The sequence below is a fragment of the Lycium ferocissimum genome, chromosome 5 (genome assembly GCF_029784015.1).
Source record: "Lycium ferocissimum isolate CSIRO_LF1 chromosome 5, AGI_CSIRO_Lferr_CH_V1, whole genome shotgun sequence".
Classification (NCBI taxonomy): Eukaryota; Viridiplantae; Streptophyta; class Magnoliopsida; order Solanales; family Solanaceae; genus Lycium; species Lycium ferocissimum.
In genome coordinates, this window is record NC_081346.1 from 18787888 (window position 1) to 18805117 (window position 17230).

At 33.6% G+C, this 17230-nt stretch overlaps 1 protein-coding gene across 1 annotated transcript; it reads left to right on the forward strand.

The window, feature by feature from the left end:
- Positions 1–12447: 12447 nt before the first annotated feature.
- LOC132057624 (protein S40-7-like) lies at positions 12448–13083 on the forward strand. Its single transcript, XM_059450251.1, has one exon. It carries the CDS (start codon positions 12448–12450, stop codon positions 13081–13083), a length of 636 nt encoding a protein of 211 aa, XP_059306234.1.
- The last annotated feature ends 4147 nt before the right edge of the window (positions 13084–17230 follow it).

The following is a 17230-nucleotide window of genomic DNA, read 5'->3' on the forward strand; positions in this document are numbered from 1 at the left end:
GACATTTATTTTATGTTATTAAAGTGTTTATTTGGAGATTTAACGGATTAGAGCGGAGAAAATAGCGTTATAAACTTGTTTATTGCCTTGTTGAATTTTATGGATTAGGGGCTGTTTTATATGGTTCTTGTGGATGTTTGATGATAATATTTTGGGACTATTTGGTGGTCGTTACGAACTGTTTTGTGGGCTGGAATATCAAGGGAGTTCTTTGCCCGGATTTTTCGTGTTGTAAACCCGTTTTGGATTTGGACTCGTTGTTAGTGTTTTTTAGCATAACTCCTTGTGTAAAGCTCCGTTTTGAGTGATTCAAGATGTTCTAGAAAGCTATTTCGTAGACCTAAAACTTTCATCAAGGCTTTAAAACCCAGTTTTGCCTTTAGCTACTCGAAAAGGGGGGACGAAGTGCAGGGGGAGGTGCTGTCCAGGTTTCTGTTTTGAACATCCTACATGGACTGCTGTTAGTATTTTGAGCATATCTTTTTGTACAAAATTTCTGTAGGGGTGATTCGAATTTCTATAAGACCCTAAGACACATATCTACAACTTTCATTGAGGACACAAAGTCCGTTTTTCCATTTACCCCTTCGAGGCGAGCAACAATACAAGACGTAGCAATGGCTGTCCAGAATTTCGTTTTGATAGTTTGGGGCGATTTTCGTTGATTTCGTATTTAGTTGTGATGTGCTGGGACTTTTGAACTTAAGTAGATATTTGATTGTGTATTTAAGGTATATATACTCTTGTACGAGCTAAGAGGAATTATTTGACGAGATGGACCTTGGTTGGTCTATGGCGTAGACGATTTGAACACCTCGAGTTGTGGTAAAACGACAAGGTTTGTGTATAAACTTGAACTTAAAATATCTTTATTTTTCTGGAATTTTGAAGTATCTTGATGAGTTATTTCTTTACTCTTCATCTTATATTATTGTATGGTTATTGTCTCAAGTATTGCAAAACTTTTGCTAAATCGCCCACTTGTACGAATTGCTTGATCATTTTGCATTCTTGTTGGGACTTTGTCCTTCTTGTTGTGGTGACTAGTCATCGATATTGGCATGCCCCTCGATTCGGATCTTGCTCATCTTGACTTTGGATTTACATTTCGTCTTGGCGATGGATTTTCGTCCATTTTCGAGTACGAGTGGAAAGCCACTTTCAACATGGTTCTTGATTCTCTTGATATTGGGTGACGACCCTTCTTGATATGGGCTTCGGTCCTTCTTGATTTCGGGGCTTCGGCCCGTCTTGATATTGATTGTGCTTAGTGTGATGGCATGACGTACATATTGGGCGAAATTGATTATTTGACAATTCTCTTGAATTGAATTATAAGCTTTCTTGATACTCGAGCCTTAGAATATTAGTATTGACATTTTGAAACTCTCCAAGGTTTGTATTCGATACCTTGATATACTTGTTCACTTGGGCTTATTTTTACCTTATCGAACCACCTACGACGAACAAGGGAATTGGAGAATTTAATGGCTCCAAGCCCAAAGTTTATACACCACTAAGCTTTATGCTTAGCGATAGTTGTTTTCTATCGTAGGTAATGTGCGAGATGAGGTATGAAGATGGCCACTTGGAGTATACTTTTGGGAGCCTTAGTGAAGATCACATGTGCATATGTATTTAGTTTTTGTAAACTTTTTGGGGACTTGTACATAATACAGGTGTGGCACTTATGTATGAAATTTTGGAAGCTTGTGGAAAACAAGACCATGTGCTTGTAACTTAAACTTGGTATTTGGTTTTGCTATCTTAGGGTGTGTTTTTAACCCAAGTCATGCCATATACCGAATTTGTATTTTGTCTGGTAATTATGTACAAAGGGTGAAATTAGTTTCGTGAAAATCTCTAGTTTGGGTTTTGTGTATCGTATGGACCCGCAATGGTGTCGTTTTGGAAATAAAAGTTCAATGCGAAGTTCTTAAACGTGTCGACAACTTGAGAAGGGAATTACTATATTAAAATGGTACTCTGATATTGTATTTTACCTAAGAAATTTTTTCGGAGCGCACAAATAAATAAAAAGAAAAAAAAATGCCGTACTTCCAATTTTTTTTTCCGCGGGGGCCATTTCCGCTACTAACTATAATTGTGAATATCCTTTGGCATAAGTTCCTTCTAAACGGGTAAGTGTAAAATTATCTTTTGTTACGTAAGTGGTATCCTCCTAAGGGGGATGCTACATTGCTGCATTCCTTTTGAGTGCAGAGTACGAGATCGGTACCATTTCTGCACCTCGACATTGATCCCGAGGCAATCTGCGGAGTTTGCTAGGGTGAGCTTATTGGACGAGTCCGCCACCCCTGGGACTCCTTCTTTACTACTTGTCTTACTTTGATCCTTAGACAGTATTTCTAGTTTTAAGACTCATGTATTATTCAGACACGTTGATCAGTGGCTCTTGTACTATTTCAGACCATTTTTCTTGGGTTGTTTTTAGAATTGGAAATTTCGTACTTGGTATTTATAATATATGTTAGACTCTTCATTAATTTCGCTTTATTTAGTAATTATTGTTGTATAACTGATTAAGGGAAGGGTTCTCCTACCGAGGTGGGATATGGTAGGTGCCCGCACGACTTAGCGGCATTTGGGTCGTGACACAGTACTTGCATTTTGCCCTCAATTCTCCCATTTTATTAAAAAAACTTCGTGTAATGATCCCAAATTTCAGATGTTTTTTTATCATTATCCCCAAGGCTAGGGTCTCGACTACAACGAGTTGTTCTTTTCTGCTTTTTAGGAGGATTACCCACGAAAGAAGTATTAGGGCATTACCATGTGTTTGAGTTGCAGTAAATGCTGATGTTACTGAAGTATCTTCTATAGGAACCTCCAAATCTACAACCTCTGTCCTTTTCATATGAAAAATATTAGAAGTTTAGGACACATTCAGACAAGAAAAAAGAAAGGTATAAATTCGGAAAAAAGAAGAAGAAAGAAACAACCTAAAATCAAATGGCTGACAAAGAAAGGCTAAAAATTTAAGTTAAAGACATTAGACTCTAACGTGAGCTTTTGTTAGTAGGTTTACACTGAACACTTAAAAGAGTTAAAAGACTTAAAGACATGGGCTTGGACATATTCTTAAAAACATGGGCCTTAAACAATAATGTGAAATAAGTAGACCAAAAATCAAATTAATGATTAAAAGGTATAAAATATTTATAATTATTTATGAAAAACCAATATTATACATATAAATAATTATAAAATTTATGTAGATAATTTATCGGTTTGGTTCGGTTATTTATTCGGTTATTTTTTAATAGAACCATAACCAAACCAAATATTGTCGGTTTTTAAAATTTAAAACCAAATCAAACCAAACCAAACCAAATATCGGTTTTTTTATTTGGTTTAATTAAATTTTCGGTTTGATTTTGATTTTAACTAAAATCGTGAACAACCCTAGGTCCAAGGATGAAATAAATTTCTATTCACGCTTTCTTTATGTGTTTTTATTTTCATCCGGTGTCAATTAGACTCTGACGAATAAATGTGTAGAACAATTCTAAAGGACCAGAAAAGATTGAGGCATGAAAGCACCTGACATTTTCTCTTCCCTCAGTGTCTGTTATTACGAAAATTTTTACAATGGTAGTGCAAGTATGACATGGTGTGTGAGGGAATTTTTAATTGATATTTGGCTAAAGTCATAGATAGACCTTCAAACTTGTCCATATTTTTCACTTGGACCCCTCAACTAAGCAGCGTACCATCTGAACCCTCCAAGAAGACGTTTACTGTGCCATATAGACACATGTCACTGTGCGTGTTGCCCACTTTTTTTAAGGAGCGTGAGAAGCATTTCAAATGCTATTGATGTGGATCCCAGTTGACAAGTGTCAACAGAAAAAGGCAAAAAATAAACAACTCTTTCTCTCTCTCCCCTTCATCTTCTCCAACACCCATTACTGCACCAACAACAACATTTCTCCTCCACCTCTCACCATTTCTCCTTCACCTCAAGTGAGAGCATAAGCATTGAATGTAAAGTGTCAACAAGCTTTGTTTTATCTTCTTTTCCAATGTACTAGCTTTCAATATAAAGTAATATGAAAAGAGTTAGTGCTCAAATAAATATACCGCCGGAAAAAATGGAGATGGCCGGAAAATTTTAAGAATTCAGATTTGAATTTTCCCCGTCTCTCTCTTTCCAGCCTTGGAACATGCTCTGTTTTCTCTCTCAAATTTTTCCGGTGAAGCCGGATTCCACCGCCGCCGCCGGCGTCGCTCTTCTCTTTTGCTTTGTTCAAATACAGCAAATTCGAGCCCTTAATGGACCAAAAAAATCAATAGTCCATGATTTCTCCATTAATGGACCAAAAAAAATCAATAGTCCTTTGAAATAAACACACAAAAAAAACCCTTCATCCAAACACACCCCTTTACTTTTCTTGCTTTTCCTCTTTCTTCCCGCCGCTATTGATGTTTATTTTTTTTTTAAAGTAAATTATTTAGAAGAAAAAGAATTAGTTGGGAGTGGGAGGACGACGGATGACTAGTGGAGGAAGAAGAAAAAGAGAGGAAGGAAAGGGGCGGTGGGGGCGGAGAAGAGAGGAAGGGTGGTGGGGTTTGAAGAAGAGAGGGGTCGGTCCGGGGGGGGGGGGGCGCTGAAGAAGATGACTATTATTGTTTTTACTTTTTTTTTTTTTTTGTAAAATAAATATTTTTTAAAGCTAAAATCCACGTGGCTCTATCTTATTTGTTAGTTTTGCGTGTGAATTACACGCACCATTTGTGTGTTGTTGCATATTTATTTTGTGTTTAAATGGCACATTAACAGTTGTCTTGAAGGGTTCATATGGTACGACCCTCAGTTGGGGGGTCTAAATGAAAAATCAGGACAAGTTCAGGGGTCCATCTATGATTTTGGCCTAAAAATTTTCCTGTTATTACATATTCTCTTCTTTTTTGCTGCTTCTCTTTGATTCTAACATATCTCAAATTCCCAATCAAAGACTACCCTATGTGGAGCTTAAAGAGCGCAACGCTCTGAATGTGATTATGCGAACAAACAGATTTCATATCTTAGGTGCACATAGAATGATTCGGGTACTCTCTTTATTTTTTTTAAAAAAAAAAAAAAAAAGATGTGAAAACAGTCTCTTACTCTATCCAGACATCATACTCCATTCATTTTATTTTGTATCAGAGTTGACTGGCACAAAATTCATCAAAATAAAATAATTTTTTTTAATGTTGTGCTACTAAACTAAAGATATGTTTAATGTCCTAAAATATCTTTTAGATTTGTGATCTTAATATGTCATGTGAGATATTAATAAAGAGCTACAATTGGAAAAAATAACATCTTTAAAAGTAAATTAAAGAAAATAAGACACATAATTGAAACGGATAAATTTATAAATATAAATACTGTTAGATTGAATGGCCTACGTTTAATATTATTTAGTTTCATAAATAATTGCTAAATTTTAAATTTTATTAAAACTTTTATTTTTGGATAATCTCCCATTACTCACTATGGTAAAGTGGGAATTAACTGCTTGATCCCTTTATCTGACTATTAAGAGAATTACCTACTCCATCTATAATATTCTGAAAAGAACTTATAAAATGTAAAAAATAGTTTTGCCAAAACCAGAAGATGAAGTGTTTCCGCTTAATTCAAGTCAAATAAAACGTTAGGGACGATTCATGTATGTTTCCTTGACCGCATTACTGAAATTATAAGATTTATGTGAAAATCATTAAGTTCACACGAATTTAAAAATTATTGCTAGATTGTTTATGAATTACAATCTAGAATTGAAAAAGCCCTAAATGTGATATCAGAGTAAGGTTTAGGGATTAATGGTTTTCCATTAAAATTAATGCTTTTTATTTTAGTAGAAAAACCGTGATGGATGTGCAATTTAATTGTATCAAATACCGATTAGACAGAGAAGTATTTTAAAAGCACATGCAATTATGCGAAGGACAGTTAATTAATTTGCATATTTTTTACGGTTTGTGTCAATAAGTTGTCAATGAATTCTTTACTGCTAACTCATGGAGGCTTCTAAATAGTAAAGTGAAATGTTTAAGCTTTTAACGGTATTAGACATTCAATGAAAATGTGATTTCTTAATTAGAATCAAATTTGAATTACTCTACTTTGTTTTTATACGCATGTACCGCATTGTGAATTCCTTTTGTGAATATATCAGGTCTACGCAAAATATATTTAAACAAAGGAGAATATATGATAAAGAGAAATAATAATTTAGTTTTGTCAATAATAAAAGATCAAGTACTTCCGCACAATTCAAGTTAAATAAAACACTACATCCTATTTGGGTATATTTTCTTACTTGAATTACTTTTTTTGTAGATCTGACTAAATTACTTCTATTATAAAATTTATGTGAAAATCATTAAGTTCAATGAATCTGAAATTTATTCAATAAATTAATATGGTAGATTATTTATGAATCAGGTGAAAATCATTTTCATCCCCCAACTTTAGTTTAAAAATCAAATTTCCCCCCTCAATTATGAACAAAAGATACCCCCCCCCCCCCCCCCCCCCTTAATCCTATGCAATGTCTGTTTTACCCTTGAAATTTTCAATCCTCCATCTATGTAATTCCTTTTTATATTATACAATTTTTTTTAACCTAGGTATTTATAAATTTTTATTAAGTCCAAATTATAAGTAGAATAATCCTTTTATGAATTTATCACGAAATCTAATGTTACTATTTATGATTGATATTTGAATATTACATGCATTAAGTATATATTATGTATCTATTTGGTTGTCATTAATATATTTTAAATAAGAATTTAAAATTCATTTGTAATATAAATAGATAATCTTTTAGGAATTTGTTACAGAATATACCTCTATTTTTATTAATTAGCTTGTATTACCTGCATTGAAATATATTTATAAAGTTATTATTACCTTTTTTTCTTACAAGTATAAATACAGATATTCGAGCTTTGATTATTTATTAATTAAAAAAAAAATCTTATTCTTCTCATTTATTCATTATAGAACGATATTAATTTATATACTCAATTAAAATTTCTTACTTTTCTTTTTCCGTATAGAAAATAATATTTATTCTCTTATAAGAAATTTGTTACATAGATTAAGAAGATAAAAAATATTATGATTTAAAAGAAAAAAAAAAGAAAAAAAAGACAAGTTGATAGTGTAAGGGTAAAATAGGAATTTAAAAAAGTTAATTAGGATAGAGGGGGAGAATGTCCATTGTTCATAATTGAGGGAGGAGTTTGATTTTTAAAACAAAATTGGGGGTGAAAATAATTTTCATCCTTTATGAATCACAATCTAATTCAAAAAGATTCTTCAATGAATCTAAATTTCCAAAAAGAAAATCATATACAAATATGCTTTTGTTATAAAATAATAAAACTAGAATAACAATATTTGTGGAGAAAGAGAGAATAGAGGAGATATCTTTATTTCTCTTGTTAGGGATTTTTTTACAATGAAGGAGAACCTCTATATTTATAGGGGAAAAGTGACTTGATCTCAAAGTCAGTAACACTAATATTTCTCCTACAGATAGACATCCACAATAATAAATAATATTTATAACACTCCCCCTTGGATGTCTATTTGATAGATAATGTGTCTTGTTAAAACCTTGCTAGAAAAAACCCAATGAAAAAATTCTAGTGAAGGGAAAAGAGTACACATTTCTGATAATACTCCATTTGGTTGCCTCATTAAAAACCTCACAAGGAAAAATTCAGTGGGACAAAAACCTTGAAAGGGAAAAAGAGTACAACACGTATTAACTCCCCCTAATGAGAACTTCAATCCAAAAACTTGAATCTTCACATCTCAATCTCGTGCACCATCTTCTCGAAAGTTGCAGTTGGTAGAGACTCGGTGAATAAATCAGTCATATTATCGCTCGAGTAAATCTCTTGCACATTGATATCACCATTCTCTTGGAGATCGTGTGTGAAGAACAACTTTGGTGAAATATGCCTCTTACTTTTATGAATCACTCTCTTTAGTTGGGCTATGTATGTTGCTACATCTTCAGTCTTTGGATAGAGTTGCATCGACATATAATATTGTTGAAATCACTCCAAGTGCATTCCTGACTTGCTTTATAAACAGATGTTATCTTTATATGATTTGACTGTCATGTAGAACAACATCGTATGACTGTAATCCCTCATAGTCATAGCAAAGTATATAAATGCATCAATTGCATAAAGATATGGCACTTGTAACCAAAAAGTTTTGCAAGTTTCTCATTTCAACTGCTTTCAACAGATAATATATGGATTGCACCAACAATATGATAGATTTTGATTTTCACAAAGACGTAAGCATAAATAGTCATTTGTGGCCTTAGTAAGTAAATATTCATTAAGGTGATAAAATCGCGTTCACCTTGCTTAACTTAATTCATATAAGAATTATGAACAAATTTCTGCAACTTGTATATGCTTCAGGCATTTAAAATTCTTCAGGAATTTTCATATAATTTTATCAAGTAATTCATATAGGTTGTGACAACATCTATTTCTATTAATATGTGACGTCTTCTGGTGTCTGGACAGCAGGTCCAATAAGCTTTACGTTTACCAAGATACGTCATTTCACTTGGTAATAATGTCTATGTTTGCATGCTTTATAGACATGGAATTTAGATCCTCACAATCTTTTACAATATTGCGCTATATTGTCTCAAAGATACCATTGACGATATATCATTTGTATCGGTTCGCAATGTGACATAACTTATTGAGATCTCATCACTTTCATTATTTTAGGTACCTAAACCTCTCATGAGGTTTCATGAAGTGTTATGTCGTATGCTCTTCAAGAGCACATTGCCTCCTTATTATGACCATTTTGATCATTTGCTCCTCTCCCTTTTCAAGAATTATTTCATTTGGAACCGATTGATCTACCATGCTTCATGCATATTGTATTCTTTGTCCTTCAGGGACATCAATAGTATTAGGAGCATTTTGCAGCTGAAATATGAAACTAGTTTTAAGTCAGCAAGTGCTTCTAGCATTTAACTTGAATTACCTTTTGAATGAGGATCATAATAATGAATTCACAATATATTTCCTAGATACTTTATTCCCCCCCCTTATGTTAGAAAAACTAACCTTATGTTAGAAAAACTAACATATATTCCATTTTCTTTGGGTGGATTCATCTTTGTGTATCATGGTAGATTAATTAATCATATACCACACACAAAAGAAAATGTTAGATGGAAATATCTTGTTCCTAACCCTGAACCAATTGTTAGGGGAGAATTTATCATAATTTATTAGTCTGAAGCATACAAGTGATGTTGTATATAATATATCATATCTCATACCAACACATGAAACTTTTTCTCATAAGCAATGGTTTAGCTATCTAGCGGAGGCATTAACCGCCAAACCAGCTTGGATATAGACCAGCATTATCAAGATGAATTACCTTGATTACATAATCTGAAAATTATGCTCTCAACTCAATTATTTTGAGCAAGTAACTTTGCATATGCCAAACTGCGGGTTGATAATAAACGCACTTGTGGTCGTCTTATCGATGAATCTATTTAAGACATCACATAACAGGTGAACGGGCCAGATTCACCTTTTATATTACTTTTTCAGAATTTAGGGAATTCAATCCCAACATTAGATAGTATAATAAACTTATCATGAGAACAAGCAACACAAATAAATTCTTGAAGAACCTTTTAGTTCTTCAATATATGTCGAATATTCAATCTGCACATCATATTTGAATCGGGATAGCCAAATTGCTCATGCCAACTGATAAAATTATCTATACTAGTAAACTTCAGGTTTACCATGCCATGTGCTATTTGTTTTAGAAAACTTCTGATACTATGACATGAATTTTTTTCTATTTTTTTAACTAAGATTCTTTTTATAATACCAACGGTATTTAAGCAATATTATATGTTGATAACGTGTTATAAAATAATAAAGTAAGCAAGAACAATATTATAGACAAAGAGAGAAGAGAGGAATTCTTTTTCGCATCGATAAACTTCTGGTTACCATGACATGTGATTTCATCATGCTTATATTGTAATACACTTTGGAGAATAAGGCATGTAACCTTTCACATAGATATTTCATGCCCACTATGATTTTGAAGATATTTAATCCTCCCATCATTTATAGCTTCAATATGACAGCTATTTACTTTAGTAAACTTCGGGTTTACTACAACTTGTGTTTCGATCATAACAACTTCGCATATTACAATCTAAAACGAATGATATAATAGTATATAAGCTCTTCAGGAGACTTTAATTTATTCTCCATAATCACGTTTTTTTGTTTTTTGGACTCTTAGATACTGCTGGTAGCATAAAAGAAATTTTACTTAGACACTGCTGGTGTCATGAAATAAATAATAGCTAAATGGACATGTAAAGACAATAGAAGAATTCAAAATGTGCTACTGCGGGAGTAAATTTCTGAGTTTGCTACTTCGGGAGCATATTACGGAGTTTACTACTTCGGGAGTAAATCATAGAATATTTGGATTTTTTTTTCTCAATTATTTTATCTCTTCTGGAGATGAGTCGTTATAAATTCACAACCAAACGCACGTCCGTAGTTATAAGCTTTACTAATACTCTCACATTCACTTCAGGGAATGGATTTGTATTTGTAAGATTTATCAAAGTTCTCATTCTTCAGGAATGGAACAGAATTATCTCTACATGTTTTGAGCATATTAAATTATGATAGCTTAATACCTCTTTTAAAATATTGCTACTTCAGGAGAAAATCGAGGCATACATATGATGTGGAGAATTTACCTCTAACACATCTTCAATTGTAGCCACAACAATTCATAGGAAATATTGTCACTTCCGATGACCATTTATTTCTTCCAAATTCTCATTTAGCCATTAAGGGATATGAAATTAACATCATAATCAGGCTTAACATTATTGTTCTTCAGGAACTAATTTAAAATATAAATGATCCAGAACCGATTATCCCATTTATTAATTGCATATATAAGAAGTGTAAAATCCATACCAAAATTTCGGTGAATTTACACCAAACAAAAAGTTGTGATAAATAAAAACTATTATGCATCCACGGTAAGCAAACATATGCGAGTACTATTTTTATACAGAAACAAAACGGATACAAGATCGCATATTAGTAGTTTAACATTTTTGCATCAAATACTGTACTATTTAACTACATCTCTTAAAAGCAACCATAAATTACTACTTGATAACCACATGAAAATATCAACCAAGTTTATAATTAATGCTATGCACTTCTAGTTTACTAAGGATTCTGGTGTGTCCAATTCTCCAAATAATTTTTGACAAATCAATTATCAAGTAAGGAGTAATTACCCATGCATTCAGTTTTTAGCTCAATAGAAAGAGACCCTTATAACATTGATCAAGAAAATTGACGTGAGCCACAACAAAATATACACTGCGAAGTAAGAAGTATAGCGAAACTTACCTAGCAGAGCAAAATAAATTACTTCCGCACTTTTATGTTTGGGCTGCTACGTCTACGAGGCAATCACACATTAAGCACCACTCTAAATTCAAGATAAGAACATACCAGATTGTCAGAAATAATCAGAATTGGAAATTCTTTTGCTTACTGTAGGAGATCATCAAAATCAGCTCGTAAATTATTAGAGACCCGTGCTGATAACATGTTATAAAATAATAAAATTAGAAAAACAATATTTGTGGAAAAAAAGAGAATAGAGGATATATCTTTATTTCTATTGTTAGGGATTTATTTACAATGAAGGAAAACCTCTATATTTATAGGAGAAAAGTGACTTGATCCCAAAGCCACTAACCGTAATATTTCTCCTAAGGACAAACATCCACAATAATAAATAATATTTATAATAACTTTCTACTTGTATAAATAAAAAAAATCGTATTAATAATTGAAAAGAGCCATTTAGAGCCTGTTTGGATTTAAGTAAAAATTAGCTTTTAAGTATTTTTATAATATTTGAGTAAAATAAAAAAAATATTTTTAAGCACTTATTTTTAAACTAAAATAATAATAAGCCAAAAAATGAGAAGCTAAAATTCCTAACTTGCTTTTAACTTGTAAGTCCATCCAAATGAGCTATTACTCGTTGAATCAGAATTGGGGGGGCTGCAGTTGCCCATCATTTCCCTAGTCGACACAAACGTGTGGCTACCTGAAGACGAATCAGTGTCGTTTTGTATCTTCTTTAATCTTTTCTCCATAATAACCTCAATTCTTTTTGCGTCACCTACCTAATCCATTATAGCTCTCATATAATAAATGTTAATTTAATCTTAATGGAGTAGTAAAAAGAATCATAATCATAATTACTATAAAATAAAAACAAAAACTAGTCCCCCATTTTGTGTGTAACCATTGATCGAGACCCTGAGTCAACACTCAACCATCATGCCTTCTCCTATCACCACCAAAACTTCTTCTTCTTCCTCCATCCGCTTCATGGGTCTCCTTAAACAACCCGACTCCGACCCTACCAACCACAACAACAACATCCTGGAATTCGAGTTCGACGAAAACGATGTTTTCTGGTCCGATTCCCCTGACTCCACTATCTCCAATTCCTTCTCTCCTCCTACCCCCACGCGCCACCTCCCTCAACGCGCCGCCACTCTCTACAAACCCTCCAATTCGGGCCTCTCCGCCGCCCTCAGCGACGACCACCACCCCCTCATCCGCCGCAAATCAACTCTCAATCCCTCCGTTTCTGCCACGTCAGCTGCGAAAATGATTCCGCCTGTTTTCCGTTCTGAGAATTCGAACCCGAATTCTTTTCCTAAGTTTCATCAATCGGCTCCGGTTAATGTCCCGGTTTGGCAGAAGAAGGATGGACCGGTTGGTGGGTTAGACCGGTTTGATGAGGTGGATGATGACGTGGAAGATGAGGAAATGGTTCCGCCTCACGTGATGGTGGCTCAGAGTCACGTGACTTTCTCGGTTTTTGAAGGCGTTGGAAGGACGCTAAAAGGAAGGGATTTGCGGCGTGTTCGTAATGCTGTGTTTCAGAAAACAGGTTTTATTGATTGACCCTATGATCCTTTACCCCCTAATTTAAAAAGAAAGGAAGAGCAGGGGAATTAATTTGTTATTTTTAGTGATTGGATTCTGAAGAATAATATATTAATTTCGAAGGAGTCATTCAGTTGCTCTATGTTCATTTCAAGCTCTGCATATTAGAAAAGGAGTTTGAATTTGGTCCTGTTGACATTCTCATTTGGATAATGGTTATTTATTTGTAATTATTATGCATTATGGTTAAGTAAGCGTCCCAGATATAGTTGTTTCTTTTTCTGTTCGAGATAATGGCTTGATTGGAATGATAACACGCTTTCGTCTGGCGACTATGATGCGGCATTTGAACTTGATAATGCTCAAATTTGACATTTGGTTATTGTTTTCATTCATACAAAGTAAACTTCTCATTATGTTAGCTCAATAATGTAGTGGGGGGAATTATTAAGTAGGGCCACCGTCATTCCAGTCCATGAAGAATGGTGTTCGCTCGTCCACCCACTCAGTGTTAAATTTGCTCAATTTTGGTTATATACGCATGATATGAATGCCTATATACTGAAACTGATAAGCAGCCTTCTTATGTGAGAATCTTCCTTGATGGGGACTAGTAAGGTCTATTTTGACGGTGAACTGTTCAAGAAAACTGTAGAGTAAAGGTTAAAAGCTGATATTATAGTGGGAGTTATGCTCAACCGAGACAAAAGGTAAAGCTTTCAGGGAATTTGCAAGGTACATACTTGTGGGGTTTACTGTTGTAAACATATACATGTTGTGACATTTGAGTTAACTAATCCAGCTGAAACTGTTACCTCCCTATGAACGGAGGCTAATCTAGAATTTCTGGAGCATGGATTCACCAGTAAAAAAAAAAAAAAAAGAAGAAAAAAATGTATTAAGCGGGAATTGATCCCTAGTCTCCCAAGTAAATAACTCAACTTTCAACCAAGTGCACCATTTAGTCTTTTGTAGTATGTTCCAGTAGGTAGTATTATACTAATTTTAGAAAATATATACATAAAATACCTAATTTTACGGCGAGACCATGTGTTCACGTGCTCCAAAAATAGTACCTAAAATCGCTCCTGCCTATGAACCCCCGAATCTAGAGTTCATAGTTCTGTTGCAGCTTTTAGCATCTTCAGAAACTTGATTTGGCATTGTGGAGTATAGTTCATTTAAGCTTGTTTTTACGATTGATTCCTAGGAATTCTGCAAATGCATAAGCCCAAAAATAAAATCTTACAGATCAGTTCTGGGGCTCTAAGCAATATGGCGAAAATGTTAATTTACTGAGATACCAGCAGAATTGTTACCCGATTTGTATTAAGTTTTTATTCTTATGTTGTACGCTTTTCTTGGTAAGACAAGTCTGTCCAATTTCCTCTTATGTTAGCTGTCAAAGTTTATTCTATTGTAAAAGTTAAGCCTATTTTGTATATTCCTCGCTGCTTATAAATTTTCATAAATTATTATGTGGTTCGAGTTGTGGAAACAAATTTTTGCAGAAATGCAGGTTAAGGCTGCATTTAATAGACCCTTGTGGTCCGGCTCTTCCTCGGACCCCGCACATAATGGGAGCTTAGTGCACCGGACTGCCCTTTTTATTCATTATTATTATTTTTATGTCGAACTGGGTGACTGCTTCTGGTAGAGGCTGAAAGCTAATGAATGACATTTATCTGTGAATATCTTTAGTCATTGCGAGTCTTTATAACCTCAAGGCATCGGGATTAGCTCCCTGCATGGTAAAAGCATTGTCTGTAGTTGTTTACATGGAACATGTAATGCTTTCAGTATATTTTGCACGTATGTTGAGAGTGAGTGAAAGAAGCATAGGGAACTGTGCCTGCCTGCATTTTTTGGGCTGTGTGGAAAGAAAGAAATGAGATATGCTTTAAGGACAAATGTACAGCCATCTTTTGTTTTAATGTAGATGTTTGCACTTGTTAACATCCTGGTGTATTTTTCTTTTATATTGATGTAAACTCTGTTACTGATTCCATATAAGTTTAAAGAGAGGAGGATGAATTTTTTAGCTAACATAGTTTGCACCTTCAATCCTTCATGCTGCAGTTTTGACTGAAATATGTTACCTTGATTATCGAAAAAAAGGGGGGGAAAAAAAGAAAGAAAGAGGAGTTCGTGTCAATGGGTTCGAATGGTTCTCTCATCTACAGAAGTGGCTGAGTAGATTACATCGGTTTAAGCCAAGATTGATGCCAGAAACTGGAGACTAAAAAATTCAGTTTTCATTCAAATGCGTGCGCGTTTATGGGGCGTGCTCAATTGCTATCCAGAAGTTGGAAATAAGTTATGCATTTTGTGTTGAACGTTGATTTGTTGTCTGTTCTTGTGAGATTAACATGCAGAGGGCAACTGTTACAAAATTAGCCAGTCATTTTTACTTCAAATATATACAAATTTCCCCTCAGGGTAGAATATATATATGTGTGAGAATTTTACCAGAAGACAAGGTGGAGTAAACTAGTCTTTAGTCAATTAGCAGCTCACTTCTTCTTTTGGTCTCTGTTTATGCAGTGATTCCTGAGGAAATTGTCTTGTACTCCCTCCGTCTCAATTTATGTGACACTTTTCATTTTTCTAAGTCAATTTGACTAGACTTTGAAGTTAAATTGAATTAGATTAATTTAATATTTTAATATTAAAATTTATATAATTGAAAATTACATGAAAAATATTATAAGTTGCAATTTTTTTATCTCATTTTAGTGAAAAAATATATCTTAAAATGTTAGTCAAATTTTATGTAGTTTGAATTTCAAAAAAGAAAAAATGCCACGTAAAATGGAATAGAGGGAGTACTGTTTAAAGATGTTTTCTTTGGATGATTCCAGAAGGGAGATTTTTAAGTTGAAAATGACTGGAGAATTGATTTTTGAAGCGTAACTGAAAAAGACACATCTAAATGCAGTATTAAAAGCACTTCTTACATGTGCTGACGTGCAGATGCATTATTTGTCGTATGTGTGTAGATGTGAATCTCAGTGGACCCAAACACTGAGGCCAGTCCCTATCATTGGTCGATTTTTTTAGGCATGTGATCAATCCTGTGGGATCCATTGTGATGGTCTAAGAATTTTTTTCATCATTTCGATTTGGTGCATCTTCGAAATTCCAAAATTCAATGTTCACAAAATTATTCTTGCTTCTCTAAGCCACAAACTTCGCAAGTGAATTTGAATTCTTCCATTTTCAAATCAGAATAAAAAGAAGATTCTGGTTCCATGCAAATGTCAGCTCCTTTTAGGGGTCGTTTGGTTTCTGGATAGAGTTATGCAAATATAAGAAATGCAGGGATAGTTATACAAGGTTTAGTTATGCATGAATTAATTATGTAAGGCTCAGTTTTTCTGTCTTCTGTCCCCCATAAAATAAATACATAATTGATTCATAATTTATAACTATTTTATTTATGTGAAACTGTAAAATGATAACCAGATACTATACTAGACGTGCTGAATTTTATACAAAGCAACTAAAAAGTTACTGAACATGATATTAGTTATGGTAGTTTCCCAACCAAACAACCCCTTAATGATCCTATTCGCTCTCATTGTTGTGATTTTCTTGACATCCACTATCTCGAGGCTTGTTAATGCCGCACTTTTACTGTCAAACTTTCACTACCATATTCCTTCTAACTGATTGGCGAAAGTATGAGGGAAAATGACAAAAATTGTTCCTTAGGCTTGGAGGTAAATTGTCCCTACAATATATATGAACAATTTGGTCCTTTTAAGTTTGTAAACAGTGAGCATCTTTTGTATCCATTACATATTGTATGTAATAAACTCTAGTTGTTAAATTGAAAAAGGGTTGTGGAAAAAAAAAAAGATTTAATGGGAACTTATATATAGAGGTGCAGTTTTTGTAATTCCTACTATTTTTTTGAATATATTTCCGGAGTCCAGTGCAGTTTCTATTAATTTTGTTATATTTTTTGTGTATGGCGCAATTTGCGGTTATGATAGGAGTTCTAGGTGTTTTTTTTTTTTTTGTCTTACAGTTCCATTATATCTAACATTCATAGTTTATTAAATATTTGACACAATATTATCAATTTTGGGAAATTTAAGAAATCAAAACTGCTGAAAAGTATATATTTAGAAGATTATTTTAAACCAACCTGAAAGATAAC

Coding starts and splice junctions, on each gene's coding strand:
- LOC132057624 (XM_059450251.1), top strand. CDS start 12,448: ATGCCTTCTCCTATCACCACCAAAACTTCTTCTTCTTCCTCCATCCGC.